Raw genomic sequence first — 19,337 nt, 5'->3', positions numbered from 1 at the left:
GTTCAGGACACTCAGCGCCTTCAGGAGTGGAATTTCAACTCCTTTTTTGCTGGTGATAACACGACATATTGCCAGCTCATTATGACCCCGCCTGCCTGCCTGTCTGTCTGTCTGTCTGTCTGTCTGCGAATGTGGGCGTGTCTAGCATCTAGTGCCTAATGGTTATTCCTTCTTTTGTCAGTTTTCTACTCATTCTGTGGCTTTCCAGCGTTCCTGCACTAATAATAGCCGTATTACGCAAGTAATTAGTCACGCATTTAATTATTATTTATGGGCTGTGCGACAGTGTGCGTGGCTTCCTTTGCTTATCTTCCTTGGGGACATCGAATCATCAACGTTCTCGTGTGTGCGAAACAATTATTACATGTAATTATCCACTTGAATGCCTGTCCCTGAATCATCAGCAAGCTCACATATGACACATCAGATAAAAGTTAGTAGTTCTGCTTTGTGATTGGCATGCTATTACCATATGCATGTCGGAGCGAGTAAATTATAGCTAAATTGTTCATATACCCGGGGGTAATAAATTCGATAATATATATTTTCGTAGCTCCTGCTGAATGTAGAGCTCCTTGCTTTTAAGATACAAAATTTTCTTTAAGTCAATAAATATTTCTGAGCATCTCCATTTGATCAGAACTAATAAGCACCCAGCTATTAAGGAGCAATCCAATTGAATTGTGTGATAAATGTTCGAGGGCAGCTGTTGTAGTCAATCGGGCTGGAGTTAAAGTTCAATCACGTAAATCACGTGGCCAAATCTCAAGATGTTGGTTCGCACAAAACTTTTATCGTTTTAAAACTTTTCGGGCTGGCCAAGTATTATCAGCTAGCTAAACTTGTAGTCGACAGCTGCCGAATGGAAAAATGAGATTTGTTTGTTGCATAATAATTGGCGGAGCGGCAGTGAGCAACTTCAAATGGGCCAAATCGTAGCCAAAGGCATCCGGAAACCAGAAATAATACGCCAGATTGGCGAAGTCAAATCTCTGATGATTGGCCCGGCACGTTTCCCTGTCAGCTGTTTATTGAGGCGTGATATAATTAGCATAACATCGACACGGATTCGCCACCAGAGGCATTACGAAAAAGAAATATATACACATATATACATATGTATATATATGGGGAAGAAAGCCGGCAAAGACCAGGCTTAGGCGCAATTTGCTTAATGCTAAAACTTTTAATCACTCATACGCTCCGTGGCGCCAAAGAAAAGCGCCTCAGCGCCGGCAGAGAAAACACAAATTTTACGTCACAGGAAAAAGGAAAAGATGTGCTGCTCCCCTTTCCACGCACCAAAGGCAAATAGTAAACAAAGCGTTGGGCAAAATGAAATAAGTGTAAATACGACAAAAATTTACTTACACACACCCATACACGCACTCAAATGCGGGCATATGTATGCGCATCTGATTAAATACAAATGTGTGTGTGTGTGTGTGTGAGTTGGGGCCTGTCCATGTGACTTTTATCCCCACCGGATGCGAAGTTGCAGCTTCTTTGGGACCCGGCCACCCATCCCCCTCCCCAAAAAAAATTTCATATGCCTTGCCTTAAGCTTGAGTTTAATTCCTGCTTTGACTTTTGCAATGCACACTCAAAACGCCGAGTACAGTGGACCCTCCGAAAGTGGCATCCCCAAAATTTGGGACTCAATGGCAGAAGTGGAACCCATCGTTTACTCGCTTCTATTTAGCTCCTCCATATTAAGAAAGGCTTATATAGAAAAATAAAACTAACATTTTTTGACTTAACTGAAGTAATTTGTTTTGCGCTCTCACTGTATAATATTATTCAAGACTCTCAGTTTGCAAAAAGAGTATTAATTGGGCTAGAGTAACTTTGTTTAGAAATATACTAAATTCTAAATTTAAAACAAATAGACAGTTAATGAAATATTTGGCTGCCTTTCTATAAGAACATTTATCAATCAAAAGAACATATTTATTAAATGATGGAAAACTTTTTAATTCAATTCTCGGTGGGTTTCAAATTCAAAGACTTACCAGCAGGAAACACTTACGTTTTTTTAGTTTACCAAACTTTTTAGAATGAAAGGGTGTTTGAGTGTTCAGCGCCTCGATGTGCGACTTTTCTTTTACTTCTTGTGGTTTTTCCGTTCTACAGATTACAATGTAAGCTGCGGCGCGTTAAAGTGCGACTGTGTGTGTGTGTGTCAGTGTGTCAGTGTGGTGTGGCAATGTGACTGTGTGTGCCGACCTATTTGCTTAAACACACTCTAACTGGCACTCAGCCCGCTTTTCCACTTCTCCACGCCTCCGAGCATAGAACTGCGCCCTCGGAAAATGGCTGGCTGCGTCTTCTACTTTCTCTGCTGCCTCTCATAACACATTAGCGAAAGTGAAAGCCGCCATAATGACTGCCCCCAGTTGATTTCCATGCGCCTTTCGCGTTCGTGTCTGTGCCACAAGCCCATACATTTGTATTAGTTGAGCGAGACACCAAAAGCGAGGAAAATGCAAATTGGCTGGATTGAGAATGATGAGAATACGTTCTAAGCTCCTGAAAGGCGATTACTTAAGTTAGCGGTAAAGAAATATCACAGAATATGAGCTAAAGGTTTAATTATGAATGAATTCATTTACTCTCCACAAGTAAATTCATCACAGAAATTCAAAAATGTTATATTTCATCTGATAGAACTGGGTAAAAGAAATAATTTAAATTAAAAGCCTATGAAATGTAAATGAAATTCGGACTTTTGCAAGCTGAAAACTGAGAAACAAGGAACGGCTTTGGAAAATTGGGACTTAGGAAAACTAAATTAATAAACTACAGGATGTTTTTCGTTCAAGTCCACTTCCTCGATTACAATCGTTTGCTCAGAGGAAAACTCAATATATGCGTGCTAACTTCTGCTAAATCCCCGTTCCACTTTCCGGGCGCCACAAACTTGGATGAGAAGACAATTTTGAAATGTCAGTGAAATATAATGGGAAATTCATAGGCAACTACTGCTGCCGGGGCGGGGTATACAACATTCAACTTTGTAAATCCTATTTACTTTGGCCTGTCAATGGCGTTCGTGTTCTCGCTTCATCGAAATCGAAATTGCCATCCCCGAGCGGCGAAGAAAAAACAAACTTTTATTAGTTTTCCGGCCGAACGTTAACCGTATTAAAAGGCACTTGGCAGCAGAGCACAACATTAGTGGCGGGCCCATATGCGACACCATAAACTAAAGTATGTCACACAACTGATAATCGGAGCCACAACAACAACAATTGAATGGAAATTGAAAAACTGTAGCACACTTATTTGGGCCTCCGAGTGCCTCGAACTTCTTCAAAAGCGCATAAAAAATCAATGGCAAGTGCCATGTGCGCAATAAATGTCAGCTACAAACGAAAACTTCACATGTTTTTCTTTCTTCTTCCCTCCCTCAACTTCCTTTTCCAGGACTTCCGCTCGTATGTGTGTGTGTGCGCCAATTTGTAGAGCATACTTATGTGAGCGGTCGTGGAAAGCCTGTCCCCACACACACACACACACAAATTGAAATCCGCCATAAATTGGTGAGCGCAGACTGACTGAAAAGAAATAAAGCAAAGTCGAGTCGAGCCGAGCTGATGACAATTTATTGTTCACACTTGCAACTGATGATGGTGCTTAGGGGACCAAACCAACACAAACGTGTGCCACGTGTGTGTGCGTGTGCGTATGCGTGTGTGTATTTGCCAAGGAATATTTCATTGTCTGGCAGTGCCTAAAAGTAGGCTCTACAAATTGCCAGCCATTATTCTGCGCCTATGCCAATACTCCAAAATATATTGGCGATATATTGCAATTTAGAGATGGGAGCCAGGCTAGAATAAATAGGAAAAAGTGGAAATATTGTATAGAAAAGAGTGCAAATATCGAATACATTTAATTATTTAGCTATAACTAAAAAAAACTTCGATGAAATCTCTTTGTAAAAGCTCTAAAGCGATTTACTGCTTTCTAATTTAAATGTTCTATTTGAACTTTAATGCTTACTAATAGTGCGTTAATTATTAAATCGTAATTATGGCACGTATTGCATCCCTGAGCTTGAAATATATTATTCTGTTTAATTTAGGTATTTTCTCATTTGAATTTGATAAAGTTGTTACTTTCAATGTTTTCCCAGGTGCTTGCATTTTCGTAACCAGCAGCTATTTTCATTTGGTTCTTATCATAATTTAATGTTAATTCATACGCTCTGCTTGTGTGTGTATCTTATCTGTGTGATAACTTTGCGATATTTAAATAGTATAATATTATAAGCTTAAACTCCATCTTTTCGATTTCTATTTGCACACCTTAAGGACCAGCGGGAACAAAAGGCTTTAGCGGAAGTACTTGGAACCTCAAGTCGAATAAAAGTGCCTGGAGAACCATCTCTTTTCGCCATTTATTTCCCAACACAAATGCGAGTATCGAGATGTAAATTCATTTTATTTGCCTTTTTCCATGGCTGTACAGGTGCGCCGACGATTTTCAATTGTGCGTCTGTTCTGCTCCTGGCAGGCGATGATTTAAATGGCCGGGAAGTTTTGCCGACTTCTACGCTCTTTTACAACTTTTGCGGGGAACTAAAACTTTTCCATCGCCTAGAAAAGTTCTATCCAAATACACACATACACATTATAGATGCAAACTTTTTGTGCACCTTAAATGATGGCTCAAAATCGTATGATTAAAGGTTGGTTTTCCGCTTGCACAAGTTAAGGAGCTTATATCGAAGCCACTGGACAGCCAGCCAACTGAATGTTTTGCTGCGGCTCGTTTAACACATTTCAATTCAGGGCGGACAACAAAAAAATCTACTTTCCACGGCCTCCGTTGGCATTTATGAATTGTTGCTGCTATTAAGGCTACTAAGTCTCAGCTAATAGCGGCTTTAAAATTTATAGAGTTTTTTTTTTTTTAGACTGCCAGGCGGCTTAGACGCGAAGTGATTGCCCCTGCGAGTGGGTCGACTTAATATTTATTTAGCATTGGATCTGTTTTTGGCCGAATGCTGGTAGCTCGTAATGTGAGACTTTTTACTTTTTCGAACTTTTCATGGCTTGCTTTCGGTTTCGGGTCACCAATTAGAAGCTTAGGAAAACCCTTGGTTTTCCGAAAAAGAGTATTCACAAATTGGAGTTGGGGTGAGTCCCCAAGGAGGTCGTCATTCTTTGTTATTTAAGGCGTGGGGCCGTGTTGCCTGCCTTTTGACATATTATGCCATAATTCCTGCGGCAAAACGTTTAGTTGAGCTACATAAATAATAAATATTCAGGCGAAGGGACTGGCCTACATACACAGAACATGACATATTCGGGTTTAGGGACCTTTTCGTGCTGACGATGGTGTATCTAGTGGATGTATCTTTTTCTTTGGATTTTGTGATTTACAAGGCTTCAAGTCGTAGCTTCATGCTTCATGTGCTCTCTTCTGCCTTTTAATTTGCAATTTGAATTTTTCCCCCCCCCAAAAAAACTCCAGTCGTGCAGCAAAATTGTTTTCGCAAAGATTTAGCATAAAATATTGAAAACATTTACGCAAAGTAATAGCAATGTGCCAAGACTTATGTAAAATTTATTTTAATTGTTTTTTTTTGGCGCCTCTTCTCCGACATTTTGCTGTTGCCTGTTCGCTATTCGATATGCAAATTTTGCCAAGTCCCAGTGACTTGCGAGTAAATCGAAAAAGTTTTGATCTTCGAGTAAAAACTAATAGTCGTAAATATTTATGTGTGCCAATGTTTGAGCTTAGAAATGTGTCCAAAAAGCTGTGTGAGACTTAGTTGCAATGGCTGAGAGCAGTTCAATCTCGATATTCCGGCGATGGCAGAACGATTTTTATCAAATTTCCACTTTTGGCTTAGGCAGCAGAAACATCTTTTCTTTTTCCCCTTTGCATTGCTAATGAAATTAAATTGAAACTTTGCCGGCCTCGAATTTGTGACAAAGTTGCGAGAGCAAGGATAAGGGCTCAAAGCAATTGCTCTGGCAGAGGGATTTCCAAAGTCTAATCATGGACTGCGATTGGGAAAGTTAACTTAGAAGCAATAGTTATTTAACGGATTACAAGTGCTGGAATTCTCTTCAATGTGTGTTCCGAATCAAGGACTAATTTCAGGGCATTTCGAACATATAATATAGTTCAGCAATATCAAGGCTTTAATAACTATTAAAAAGTCTATTTAAGTAGATAGTTAAATAAAGGATTATCAATACTGCACTTCTTTGAAATATTTTCCAATTTCCTTTGATTAATATTGATTTTTATACTTTGAGGAGTGTTAGTATTTTTGTTTTTTAATTTTCAAAGAGCACCAACTCAAATTTTTAAGAGAACCCGTAACTCTTGGCAATTAATAGCCAATGGCCAGCGGATGAAGTGCTCCACTTCGCCTCCATGGACCATTATGCCCGTTCGACGCCTTTGCAGCAGCTGTCTGTGGAAACTGGACACATTAATCTTCCTGCCACATAGAATTTCATGCGAGCGAGACATTCGCCAACAGCCTTTGGCGATGCTGCACTTTCAACTTCAACACGCTGCACGGACTGAAATTCGCGCTAGCATGTGTTGTATGAGTACGAGTACGATATGTTGCAGTCCAAACAGGCCTCGTAATCATGGGCCATCTTGGGTGAATCCATTTTGTTGAGATTCCCTAGCCGCAGGCTCGTTTGCTCTGGCCACAGCCAACTTCAATGGGCCTAAGCCACGAATAGGTTTGTCTAGCCAGTGGCGAAATGATACTCCGCTTAAACAAATATAAACGCCGAGAGAAGAAGAAGAAAAAAGGAAGAGACCCGTAAACCTTTGGGACATGTTTCCGCACAAGAATGTTAGGCAACAGTCAACGGACTTCTTTTGATATGCTAAATAAAAATGGTGAACAGCGATTTTAATAAATGTTCCCCACACACCCAGTCGCCAGGACCGACAGTCAACTAGAAAATATCCTTGAGGACATTGATGGCACCGGCTGCTTATTGAATTTTTCAAAAGCCCTTTTCTGTTTTTACCAACTCCCTCGAGGAAAATGTCCTTAAAGTGTTCCGAGCCAAGTGATTTTAAGAAGCTGTAGTTGCATCGTTGTAAGGATTTTTCTCGGATTTATTCGGGGTCAAAGTTGGCAGCTAAAGATTCTAAGTTTTGCTTTAAGTTGGGCTAGAACATTCTTCGCATCTTTAAAATTTAACAGCGGATTCGAGGGATTAGCAGTAACTTTTTTGTTATTATATGAAAATGTTAAGCAATCTAGCTACTGAATTCCTGAACAATCAGATATTTATAATTACAGAAAAATTTAGCTTTTATATTAACCGGAATAAAAGTTCATGGACACTTATTTTACCTGTCTTCTGCAACTTTGTTCATATTGTATCTGCTATTTCGAAAATCCTGTCATCATTAAATCGGCTTATACATTCGCACTAAAGCCGTAAAATGAAATCATTATGCTGACAAGGGTGCCAAATTAAACTAAGCACCCAAAAGAAAAGCCGATTTTCCGTCTGCCGAAGATCGATTTCAGCGACAAACAGCGCCTTTTATTTTTAGTTGACTGAAGGCTTGATTTGGCTTTTATGACCCCTCTTAGAGGGTGAAATATATATATTTTTTTGCCTGCCGTTGATATTTTCGCAGCAGTTAAAGCGAATAAAAGTGTACCGCGGCGGAAACAAAGCATGAAGTTTATGACGGAAGGGTGGAAAAAACCGTAGGATGACGGCCATCAACCGCAGCAATCGGTTAAACCAACCAAAGCGGACCATTAAGCTTCACAGAAGCTGAACATTTTTGGGACCGTATAACAAAACTCAAAACTCAAAAAAGAAAAAAAAAGAAACTACAAAAAGTGAACTGCGATCGTTAAATCAAAAAGCCGCATGCGAGTGCCTGCAACATCATTAGTTGCAGTTCACACACACACTCAAGTGCAAGTTATGCCACCAGATACTCACCCCATGCCCATCTGCGCACCTCTTTTTGCCCGCTTTTGAGGCACTCGCCTCATGCGCCGCATTTTTTTTCGAGGTGTCCAAATTAAATTTGCATCAGTTGCTCCACGAGTATCTAAATGATGCCAAAACTGAAAGTGTATCTGTGTGCAACAGCAGCAACAGCAACAACAACAACAACAACAGCAGCGAGGGAAGATGAAAGAATCGCGGGCTGCAGCTGCAAAAAGTGCTGCACTCACTTTGGCATTTCGTATCTAGTTTTATTTTTTGCTAGCTTTTTTTCCGTGTTTAGACTACTTTTCCATAAAAGCAGTGAGTTCTTTTGCCGCATATTTTTTACAGTGAGCATTGTTTAAGAGAAACTCTGACTGCATTTGATTTGTATCGCAGTCGGGTTTTGAGTTTAAATTGATTAAATTATTTGTTATATGCATAGCATTTTTTTAGTATTTTTAATGGGCAAATATTATATTAATTTTGAAGTATTTAAGTATAATAAGTTGACATAAGAAAGATAACTCATAATGAAGTTCGTACATCTTGGCGTATACGTAATATTAAAAAGTGCCAAGCCAAACTTTCAATATTCATTCAACACCTTTTCTGTTTACTTTGATCTTTATAATAGGAATATAAAACGTATTCATAATTTTGGACTTATTATGTTTAGTTTAACTACACATACTATTTGAGCAAATAAAATGCTTCAAAATGAATATTACTAACATGTGAACCACTGTGAATCGCTGCATCTGTGTGTGTGTGTGGCCATTCCGCCCCCATCTACTCACTTTCCGCATATGTATGCATGAGTGTGCCCGAGCGGGGGGTGGGCACTTAAATAATTTAGATTTTTGTGTCTAACATGCACAAGTGCCACCCCAATGGCCTAAAAGATTCAAGTGCAGCCGGCAAAAGTGAGTGACCCAGTTAGAGAGATTGGAGGCAGTGACATGAGGATGGAGAAGCTGCAGATGGTGGTGGACATGGACTCGGATGTGAATGTGGATGCGCATCTGCATGGGGAATGGCGTGGCAGAGCGACGATGGCAGTTGCGGGTGTTGCAACCGGGCCATTATCAGCAACCAAGTCGCGTCGCTGTTTTGGCGACTGCTCCGCTGCCATTATGCGCTCATTAAAATGTCAAATAAATTCAAATGCAGAAAACATGATTTTTCGCTTTTTGCCACGTGGTGCAGAGTGCGAAGTGCTAGGTGCATGGGAGTTTCGCACGTGCGAGGTGTGGATAGCAGTTAACGGTAAAGATAGTCCGTGCTGCATACTTGCTGAGTGATTTATAATTTATACGCGTTACTTGACGCGAACTTTGAACTTTGAACCGCGCACGTTGCGGCTTGGCAATGAGAATTCTGAACTTTGAATGCAGATTGAAATATACTTGGAATCTTTAATGTTAAGCAACTTCTTTTCTAGTAAAAATATGTTAGTTTAATGCAGCATAACGTTCTTCTTTTGGTTTCTTCCTGCTGGGATGATATGAGTTTTGGGACAATTTCGAGTATTTCCTGTGCTGAACGAATTCAACTTAGGCAATTAAAATGCACTCATCTATTTTGATTAAAAGCCATTCCCATTGTTTAGCTACGTCTTCCGGTTGGAAAATAGTAAGGAAATCGTTAAATTGCTTGCCAAGTGTGATATATAATTATTATGAGCGTTTTCCCCCATTGTTTCGGTTTTTATTGCTCGCTCGCCATTTGTCCTTTGATCCCAACGAGCCGTGAAATGCCATCTCATGGTGCATTTTTGAAATAAATTCAAGTGTGCACATCCAAACTCTTGTGTGTGCAGCTCTCAGTAAAATCGTTTCCGTAGTTGTGGGGGAAAAGAGCATTTTCACTGAGCATTGAGTGGCATTTAATTAATGTTCTCCCTTTTCAACTATTCCTGTCTGCTGTCCAAAGGAGGGATAGGTCATTATATGGCTGTTTACAACTCCTTTCAGGATATGCAATAAAAGCAGTTCATCAAGACCTTAAAGCTATCTGGTTATATTTTGAAGGAGAAATGAATAAACCACTTTTTGAAGGAATACAACTTGGTATTTAAAAGTTCTTTCGTTCTAAGCACTTTTCCTTCTTCCTTTTGCATCACAGCTCATCTCGTGGATGGCAATGACAACCTGTTGCCCATGGTTTCTGCACCATCGAGCATTGATAACGATTACGTTTACATTGCTTCGGTGAATAGGAAATTTCCCCAGTTCGGAAATTCCATCGATGATGAACGAGAGGCCGAGGAGCAGCCGCCCGAGGAGACCACCTATCCGCCACCCGTTTTTGACTTCGGAATGCCCAGGAATATTACAACCCGGACGGGACACACGGCGGCCATCAATTGCCGCGTTGACAATCTGGGTGATAAATCGGTGAGTGAATCAGCCGGCAAGTGATTGCATTTACCAGCTTATCATTGAATAGATTTCGCCTCTAACGATTTTCATTTTAATGCATTTTTAAGCAAAATATTTGGATCGTCAGTCAAGCTGAAAATCAAGTTAGCGATAACTTTTCCCATGCAGTTCCTAGCTCCCCAGTCACAACTTTCAACTTACCCGTCGCTTTTCCCTTATTTCCCGGATCTTGGCCACCCTTGTTTTGCCGGTTCAATGAGAAAGTTTCTGCCTTCCGCTCAAAACCTTCAGTCTGGCCTTTGACCAATGTCGAGTTTACTTTGCGAACTCGTCTTGTATTCCCTCAGCTTCACCCCGTTTTTCCTTTTCTTTAAGCTTTTTAAGTTCCAGGGTATTTTGCATTGGATTCCTTTGACTAGGACTATTTTGTGTACTGGTTTCAATCAAAACGGACTAACAAACTGGAGGCGAACACTTAAGACATTGATTGCACAGATGCGTCTATATTGGGGAAGTGTTTTTGACAAGTCTTTTTTTCGATATTGTTGTATTGCTTTATGTAAAACTTTCATCTTAATCATCTTATATTTTTATAGTACTTAAGCTATAAGCTCTAAATTATCTCATTTCTAAAACGTGTCCTTTGCGTTGGTAATTAGAAATGGGCTTTTGTTAATTTTGAACCCAAGTGCGTTCCTTGATTCCCTTTCCTCCGATTCCGAGCCATGCAATCCTTCGCAATCACCATCCATCTCGTGCTCACTAGCGTAGTCTGATCCAGATTTACTATCGCTCACCTTGTGGGTCCATCTATTTTCCACGAGCTCATCCGCGCTGCTCGTGTTCCCTTTCGCCACTTTGACACTTTTAGTTTCGTTTATATCTCCTGCCTGGTTTTCCTCGTTTTCCCGCCTTCATTTTACCATTTTACCATTTTTGTTTTGTGGCGGCTTCTGGGCGATGCGAAAAGTTTTGTTTGCCCGCGGCCGTCTGGAAGATTACTTTTTTGCCCGGTGCAGCAGCGGCAGGTTCTCCTTTCAATTCTCCTGGTGTTTTTTTTATGGGTAGAGGGGAGGCGACTTTAAGCCGCTCACATTTGGGGCACGCACTTGTCTCCGTTTTTCCTGCCCATCTGCTCTTTTTTCTTTGCTTGCCTGAATAAGAAATGTTCGGTGTATAGGATACGGTGAAATCTGTTTTGATCTAAACCATTTTGTGTTAATCCTACAGCTCGATTTGATTGTCTTTGGCAATCGCTTTTTTTCAGTTGAAATATCGAATTCTATTTAGCTTTCAAGTTGCGTCACTTATCCGCTAAAGTGTAATCATGTTTGATGGGTAGGCATTTGGTTCGTTCATAGCGAGGAGCCACTGTATTTGGGAGCAACCTTTAGCAGATTTAAGAGTTGGCTGCTTGGTTCATTTTGCCGCTTGGCTTATTTAATTTTCGTATCTATATACTTTCGTCGAGTTCCCAAGCAGCCGAGTGGCAGGACCGGAGGCAATTTTCAAAATTGACTTAAGCACTGGCACTAACAACATTTGGTGTCCTTCTTTCTTTTTTTCCTTCCATCCCATTGCAGGTATCCTGGATAAGAAAACGCGATTTGCACATTCTGACTGCAGGCATTTTGACCTACACATCTGATGAGCGTTTCAAGGTGCGTATACGTAATCTGTGCCAAAGTTATACCCCCTGCACTCCAGCTCCCCTCACCCCTCAGTTCCCAATCATCCTTTGGCCCAGCACAGGTAGCTTATTTAATGTCCGCCGGGCTTGTAAGCAAAGTCAGCTTAATTGCGTATGCAATTCGGGCCAAGCAAGTTGTATGCATTGATTAAATTTACCAAGGACTCGGTGGCCTCACACGCACACCCACACCCTTGCGCCCACATCCCCATCAACGATTTATCTTGGCATCCTGTTTCACCCATCCACTATTCTATCTGTCTCTCTCTCTCTCGCCCGAGCAGGTGGTGCGGACCGCCGACTCCAAGGATTGGACATTGCATGTGAAATATGCCCAGCCACGTGACAGCGGCATCTACGAATGCCAAGTGAATACGGAGCCAAAGATTTCGATGGCATTTCGCCTGAATGTCATAGGTGAGTAAGGCATCCCTGTCTGCTCCGTTTCCGCCCACATCTCCATTTCCTACTCCTGCATCCACTCAACCCATCCTGGATCCTTACCAGCCAGCAAGTCCTCCCCCATTTCAGTTGCATACGCATTGTCAGCGAGTTGCTGGCATTCGCACGACCTGAAATGGCAACTTTTTATACACTCTGCATTTCTCTACGGCGAAGAGCTTTGTAAATTGGCCGTAAACTTTGCCAGTTTCTCCTGGCTTTTGCCAAAGATCTACGGGTATGGTTGGCGCACACAGGGTGTGGCCAAAGTTACTCCTTGTTATGTGGCAATGGATGGTCGTTCGTCATAATGGTTTATCCTAGCCATGAAGGCATTTTTGGGTAATCACTAGCGCATCACTTTCGGATTAAATGTCATAAATTCAAGGGTCAAGTCCTTAGCTAGTACACGTTTAATACGAACTTTCTTATTTTAACCTGATGTAACCATGATGTATCCTCTTAAACATAACATTTTTACCAAGCACCCACGTTGAATAATAGAAAATGGGAAAATCCCAAGATGAAGAGACTCGTTGAAAGTGACCGCAAATAAATTGATCAAATATTCCGGTTCTTAGTATGCATAGAGGCTGGCATTTGTAAGTGTTAGGGGGGTTAGGCTTTAAAGATGAAGTGGATGAGCTGTAGGTCAGACTGTTGGAATCGCAACCACTGTTGGCACCTGCCAGTACCGTTACTCGTGACGCCCCAAAAACGCCAACGCCGCACAACCGCCCCTTTTTCGACCGCCGCATCTCCGGAAAGTTCGGTTTGTCTATTTTTCTACACGCTTTGCATGCAAACGCAATTTGCATTTAAATTCAATACTAAATTCATATGCTGCCTGTTTGTAATACACACTAGGGCACTGGCGAAAGGGTAGTGTGTGGGGGGGAGTGTGGTTGGGTGGCTGAATCTACCCCTTCATCTGCCAACCGCCACAGCCTTGAGGAAGAGCTCCCCTTCTCATTGTTCTGCCATTTCACAAGTTTTCTACAATGGATTTCCGGTTGCGAGTCGAGAAGTCGACGGGGGATAGGATACGGATACCCTGTTTGTTTGCGGCTGTGTGTTGCTTATAAATTGCTTCACAAAGCATACACGTTCATGTTTCATTCATGTACGTAAAATTGATTTGGAACTTTTTCGCCGTGCAGCCCGGGCAGCCAAGCGAGCAAAAGGCAGTACTCCACGGTGGGGCAATCCCCGGTTCGCCCGGATTCCCCGAATCCCTCGGTCATCTCAAGCAGTTAGTCTTCTCGTTTGTCGCCACCGTCGCAGGGAGAAAGTTTTGTTTGACCAGCGTGGAAGTTAATTGAAATAATCGGGAGGAGTTTGCTACTTTGGCAGTGATTGGTTTAGTTTCTAGTTCAAAGTTTTCATGGCCAATATCAGTAAATCTACACGAGGGAAAATATTACCAGCAAATAGCTTAATATGTACAAAAATGTAGTTTCATTTTAAATAATTATTGATCATTCAGTGTATCCATTATACAATTATTATATCCGATTGAATGTTGGATCCTGGCTGTTTAGATACTTCTAATAATTAATTATTATACTACTTGAAATCATATTTCACCTCTTTTAAGTGTAAATATTTGTAAGGAAATTTTCAAGAATTTTTATTCGATTTAATTTGACTTAAGCAGAGTCACCTAGTTAATCATCGGTTTAAAATCCCTCTTAAATGGGCGCGTAACCCCCGCTGATGAAGGATAAAAGGCAGCTAGGGCAAATTGCCTGCCACCGGCAGGATGCAGTGTGTCTCCAGTTTATAACGATGTCGAGGGTCGAAGGGTGTAAATCGCATCAAAAGGCAAAGTCGTATCAGCATTTCAGCTTCCGCAGTTGCTTTCGCTGCAACCTGCAACCTGCAACATGGTGGCGCAAAACATCCTGCCCGCCTGGGAACCAAACTGCACTGCGGATGTAGTAATCCTTGAGTGCGCTTCTTTTGGACAGCGACGAAGCGGCGACAGGAAGCCGACACTGGCATGTTGCTACTTGCTAAAGGGGGCAAGTTAAGGCGGCAAGTTGCGGAATTTATGCTAATCATTTGCAACCCAGAAATCGCGTTATAAATATATGTACGCTGTCGTCATGCGAATCACGTCGAGCGCCAACGGAAATATTATTCACTGAATTATGCCGGTGGAAACCAAAATGTATTTCCATGAAATATTACTCAAATGTATATAGTGTTTTTATGCTGATATATTAACTATCCACTTTGATTAATTCATTTAGAATTCGGTGATTTGACATGTATATATTTGATGTTTTCCCCATTTTGCTTATGCAAAGAGGCTGATATATCCGATTTATCAATAAATAAAGCTTAGTTTGGATTTTTATTAGACCCTAAGTATTCACACTTCTCTCATAGAGAATAGCTGATATTAAGTCGTGTTTATTTTCCCCTTTTCCAATTTCGGCCACTAGTGAAAGTCGATGGCATTTAAGACGCTATCTACGAGGGCGTCAATGGGATCCACTAATGCCAAGTTAACTAACTAACCGAATCGCTTCCTCACTCACTCTGGCCACCAAATCCAGTGCAGTGTTCTCCGTCTGGTGTGCTACGAAATCCGCTTTTATGCCCCACTGCCCGGCTGGTCGACTTATGTGAATACTGCAGCCTTCTGCCCCAAACCCCCGCACATCATTAACAACGTCAACATTTGACTTTGTTGACTGCCTGCTGTGTTGGCCAAAAACGGTCGGTCGACGCACGGAAAAAACATTAAACCAATTTTCAGTGCCTATAACGTAAAAGTGGTGGTGGTAACAGGATTCTGGAGGTTCAGTTCAGTTCCTCCCCACACATTTGTCTCTGTCTGCGGCAGCTGCCGTTGAGCTTTTCCACCCACCAACCATCGACCAGCGCCAACCGCCCATCGCCCTTTTCCAACCGGAAAACCCAATGCCGATATTAGAAAAGCCACACGTACAAACATACACGTATACTGTACGTATGGGGAACAACATTTAATGGCACGTCCTAATACATCGGCCAATGGCCCAGCGTCTGGCTCACAATAACAACCGGCTAACAACACTTAAAATGTGTGTAAAATGCGAGACCAGCAGCAAAAGCCAACAGCTTCATCGACAAACAATGGGTCAATGAAATGGCCAAAAGTCGGCGGTCGGGGCAAGTTGCCCAAAAAGCCAAGGCCATCAGGAAGGTCCAACAAATTTTTATGTGCTAGTTTTTTCATTAATTTTGCTCGGAAAAAGAGGCGTTTGCTTACTATAAAATTTGTTGTTCACCAGAGAATGAAAATTTGATTCGATCAAACGCTTTTTACTACTTCCGGGGCATTTAGTATCAACAAAATCAAAGTGCTTTAGTTTTTTAAGAGTCACAATCGATAATATTCCAATAAACAATACGCTTTTATGAAGCGCATAAATTTAAATAGTGAATAGGAAAGTATAAGCTTGTCAGATTAAATATAAACCTACAGCTATTAAAAAAAATCTTATTGGAAAAACATAACAATATCAATAATTATTATCTTTCTATAGAAATTGATTATCTTGTGAAATTAAATATCAAGCCTTCAAATTGAGACTCAACTAATATGCATATAGATTGGCTGCAGGTCAGTCTCAGATTTTGTAGATTGGCATAGCCATAAACAATATGCTCGTATTGAAGGCGAAGCTGGTTCCAGTTAATAACAGGAGGCCACTGGCTGAATCGACTACTCAGTCGAGCCTCAGTTTACACAGAAGGTGCTCATTATCAGTCGAAATCTGGGCTGTCTGCCTTGCAGCTCCAAGGTATTCCGGTCAAACATGGAGCTCCACAAGCAGTACACAACTGTGGGGGCTAGCATGTGTGCTGGAATTGCAGGCAATTCAATTCACCCAATTCAATTCAACTCGTCTCCAACCAGCAGCCCCAACCCCAAACCCTATTCCCATTCCCATCCCAAGCTGAACCCAATCAATTGCGTTCCAGTGGAATTTGCATTTGCCGGACGCATGATTAGATGCAGTGGCCCACCCATACCCGACCGACCACCACCTAACCTCATGAGTGGAGCGTGTTGGAGCGCCTAGGAATGCTATTAATCAATTTTGGGCTCGTTTCATTGCGTTCCGCGGCGAATCGCAGTAACGCCGCCAGATGCCAAGGCGATTATTGCCGGACCGACGGACCTCTATGTCAAAGTGGGCAGCAGCGTAACGCTCACTTGTCACGTGAAGCAGCCGGCGACGTCGGCGCAGGATATTGGGCCAATTTACTGGTATCGCGGCCCCTACATCCTCACCCCATTCGTGGCCCATCCGAATGACGCGGCCATCGATTTGCAGCGCATCTCCATGGAGTCCACGCTGGCCGAGAAGCTCCAGAGCAGGTGAGCCACTGGGTGCACAAAATAGCACAATAATGCATCGCATTTACGGGAATGTACTATATTATTTTAACGTACGAGCAACTTAGGTTAGTGTGGAAAAAGTAGCTCATATTTAAGAGTAACAAGCCCTAAATGACTTGCTATTACTTTTTCTTAAGTTTCTTCATTTAAATTTGTTGCAAAACGTTTTATATTAAAAAAGAAGCTCAAATTGCTCTTAATTTCTTAAGCATTTAATTGAACACATCGAATTGGTTGTTATAATGATTCAACAAGCGATTAAGCGCGCAAGTCTCGAGTGCTGGAATTTTTCCTCCAGCTTGCCAGCCGGAATGCTGAAGGGGATTTAACGTGCCATCAGGTGCGAGATTTTCCAGTTGCCTCATGGCTGGCATGCCGAGCTTTGATCGATGAAGTTGATTTAATCGCAGGAGCAGGAGTGGGCAGCAGGGGGATGGTGGCGGCAAAGTTGACGCAATTAAGCTGCACGTTTGCCTTAAGCTTCTCTGTGCTTTGGTTTCCATATTTTCCAGATTACGCATTGCCAATGCTCAGCTGCTGGACACCGGAAACTATACGTGCATGCCGACCACAGCGGAAGCGGCCAGCGTGGTGGTCAATGTCATCAATGGTAAGAGCGGTTCGGACTCCGAACTCCGGACTTAACCAAATGTATCTGCTGCAGCCACACACTTTCTGTTTGTCTTCCTGTTCTGTTCTCCATAGACGAAAGCCCCGCAGCGATGCAAAAGAGCAGGGCGATCCGGACCAGTGGCAGCATGCGTAGCAGTCGATTGGTCCTCCTCCTGGCCATGGTGGCCAGTTCCGTTGTGCGATGGCTTATTGGTGGCCAACGCATCGGGAGCAACAGCTGCCATGATTCCTGCTCGAATTTATCCACTCTGCATATCAATTATTGCAACCTGCGTGCGAAAATCACCAGCCACTTGAAGGAGCATCGATGTTTGGGCCCTGGATCGACGGTCGAATCATGATAATTAAGTGGTGGCCACTTGGAAATACAATTATAAAAAAAAAAAACATCTTGTATATAAAAAACTGAATTCATAGTTAAGCATAACTCATTTGTGTAAATCTGAGAAATCTGGGGAGATGATGGGAAAGCCGCTGTATGAAATAATTAGTTTATCGTACTGCTTCGCCATCCTAAACTTTATTCATCGTTTATTACAACATTATAATGATTGTGAAACTTTCCAACTGTCTGCATTTAGTGGTTTCCCATCTGGCATATACTATGACTATATTTAATGCTAATTTTTATGACTAGCGTAAATATTTATGTAACAATAAAAATAAAAAATGGTGCCCATGTAATTATCGAATGTAAAACGAAACGAAATTACGAACGCGATAACAGACACAAAGCTGCATTGCATTGTTAGTTTTAGAATGCAAATATTATTATTATTATTATTCGGGTTATTTTCCGTTTCTGTTATTGCAATTAGCTAATTATGTTTGTCACTGTGAAAGCACTTGAAAACCAATTGAATTCAACTCACATTAATGCGACAGGCGCTGGAAAATAAAAACTGTTTCAAATTGCATTATCAGCCACATAAAAAGGGCCACAACTAATTTCACTTCGATTTAGTTATAGATTTTCACATATTCCATGTGCAGGACAAACGATTTGTAACCGTATATATCGAAATTCTCAATGAGAAACAATGAAATGTATTTTGTTGAAATAAAAACTTGATTTTAACCACATTTACCCTGTACGCGCACCTGTCTTTTTTTGTTTTTAATTGCTTGTTTGTGCAGGTATTGATTTTCCAGGACATTAATTAAATTTCCCTGCTGCCAGAAATGTGCAATTATGTGAGTTAACCGTACTTGAAAATGCCCTTTGTTTAATCATTACATCGTTAAATGCTCGATAATGTGCGTGGGCTTAATTTAATTTCGATTAATTTCGTGACCTGACCTGACACGAAAACACGGAAAGTCTAATCGACACTGAGCCGTCAGCTAAAGCCTTTCATATTAAGCGGATCTCGATAAGCCAACGCCACGCATCATCAGCTTCCAGACACAGTGCCAGGTAGTACACCGCTGCGTATACTTAATTTCGAACTTTGACCTCACCTACGCCACTTGACTGGTGCTATCGCGGCATAAAAGGGATAACAATCGGCGCCAAAGGGCTCGGGTCGTTACGGTCAAACAACAATACGTTACGCTTTCTAATTCGTTGCGCCAGCCACACGGGGCGTATGCGCGATTATCAGCTACCACAGCGTGTGTACATTGCGTGTGTGTGTGTGAGTGTGTGCCTGTTTGTGTGTGCGTGTGTTTGCCGTGCTGTGAGTCCGCATAATTACACGCAGTTGAGTCGCTTAAATGAAATCATAAATTATCCGCACACTCGCTCGCCGGCCTTTCACTTAATTGTGAGCAAATATTTTCCAGACGAACGCAATTCGCGTTCGCACTGATTGATACATGTTTCAGCTGACATTGCTGGT

At 41.7% G+C, this 19,337-nt stretch overlaps 1 protein-coding gene across 2 annotated transcripts in view; it reads left to right on the top strand.

The window, feature by feature from the left end:
* Positions 1-18,572, top strand: part of dpr2 (defective proboscis extension response 2) — a 47,139-nt gene extending 28,567 nt beyond the window's left edge. Inside the window, exons 3-8 of one of the 2 annotated variants that reach the window (NM_001169474.3) lie at positions 10,077-10,348; positions 11,917-11,994; positions 12,308-12,440; positions 16,599-16,842; positions 17,376-17,473; positions 17,569-18,572. In NM_001169474.3, the coding sequence (NP_001162945.3) occupies positions 10,077-10,348; positions 11,917-11,994; positions 12,308-12,440; positions 16,599-16,842; positions 17,376-17,473; positions 17,569-17,837 (1,094 nt within the window). In that variant the 3' untranslated portion in view covers positions 17,838-18,572. The remainder of the gene's footprint in view (positions 1-10,076; positions 10,349-11,916; positions 11,995-12,307; positions 12,441-16,598; positions 16,843-17,375; positions 17,474-17,568) is intronic. The other variant, NM_001014480.4, reaches the window with a different exon arrangement.
* Positions 18,573-19,337: the final 765 nt, after the last annotated feature.

The sequence above is a fragment of the Drosophila melanogaster genome, chromosome 2L (genome assembly GCF_000001215.4).
Source record: "Drosophila melanogaster chromosome 2L".
Classification (NCBI taxonomy): Eukaryota; Metazoa; Arthropoda; class Insecta; order Diptera; family Drosophilidae; genus Drosophila; species Drosophila melanogaster.
Note: the sequence above shows the minus strand (reverse complement) of the source record. Positions and strands in the feature narration are given on the sequence as shown.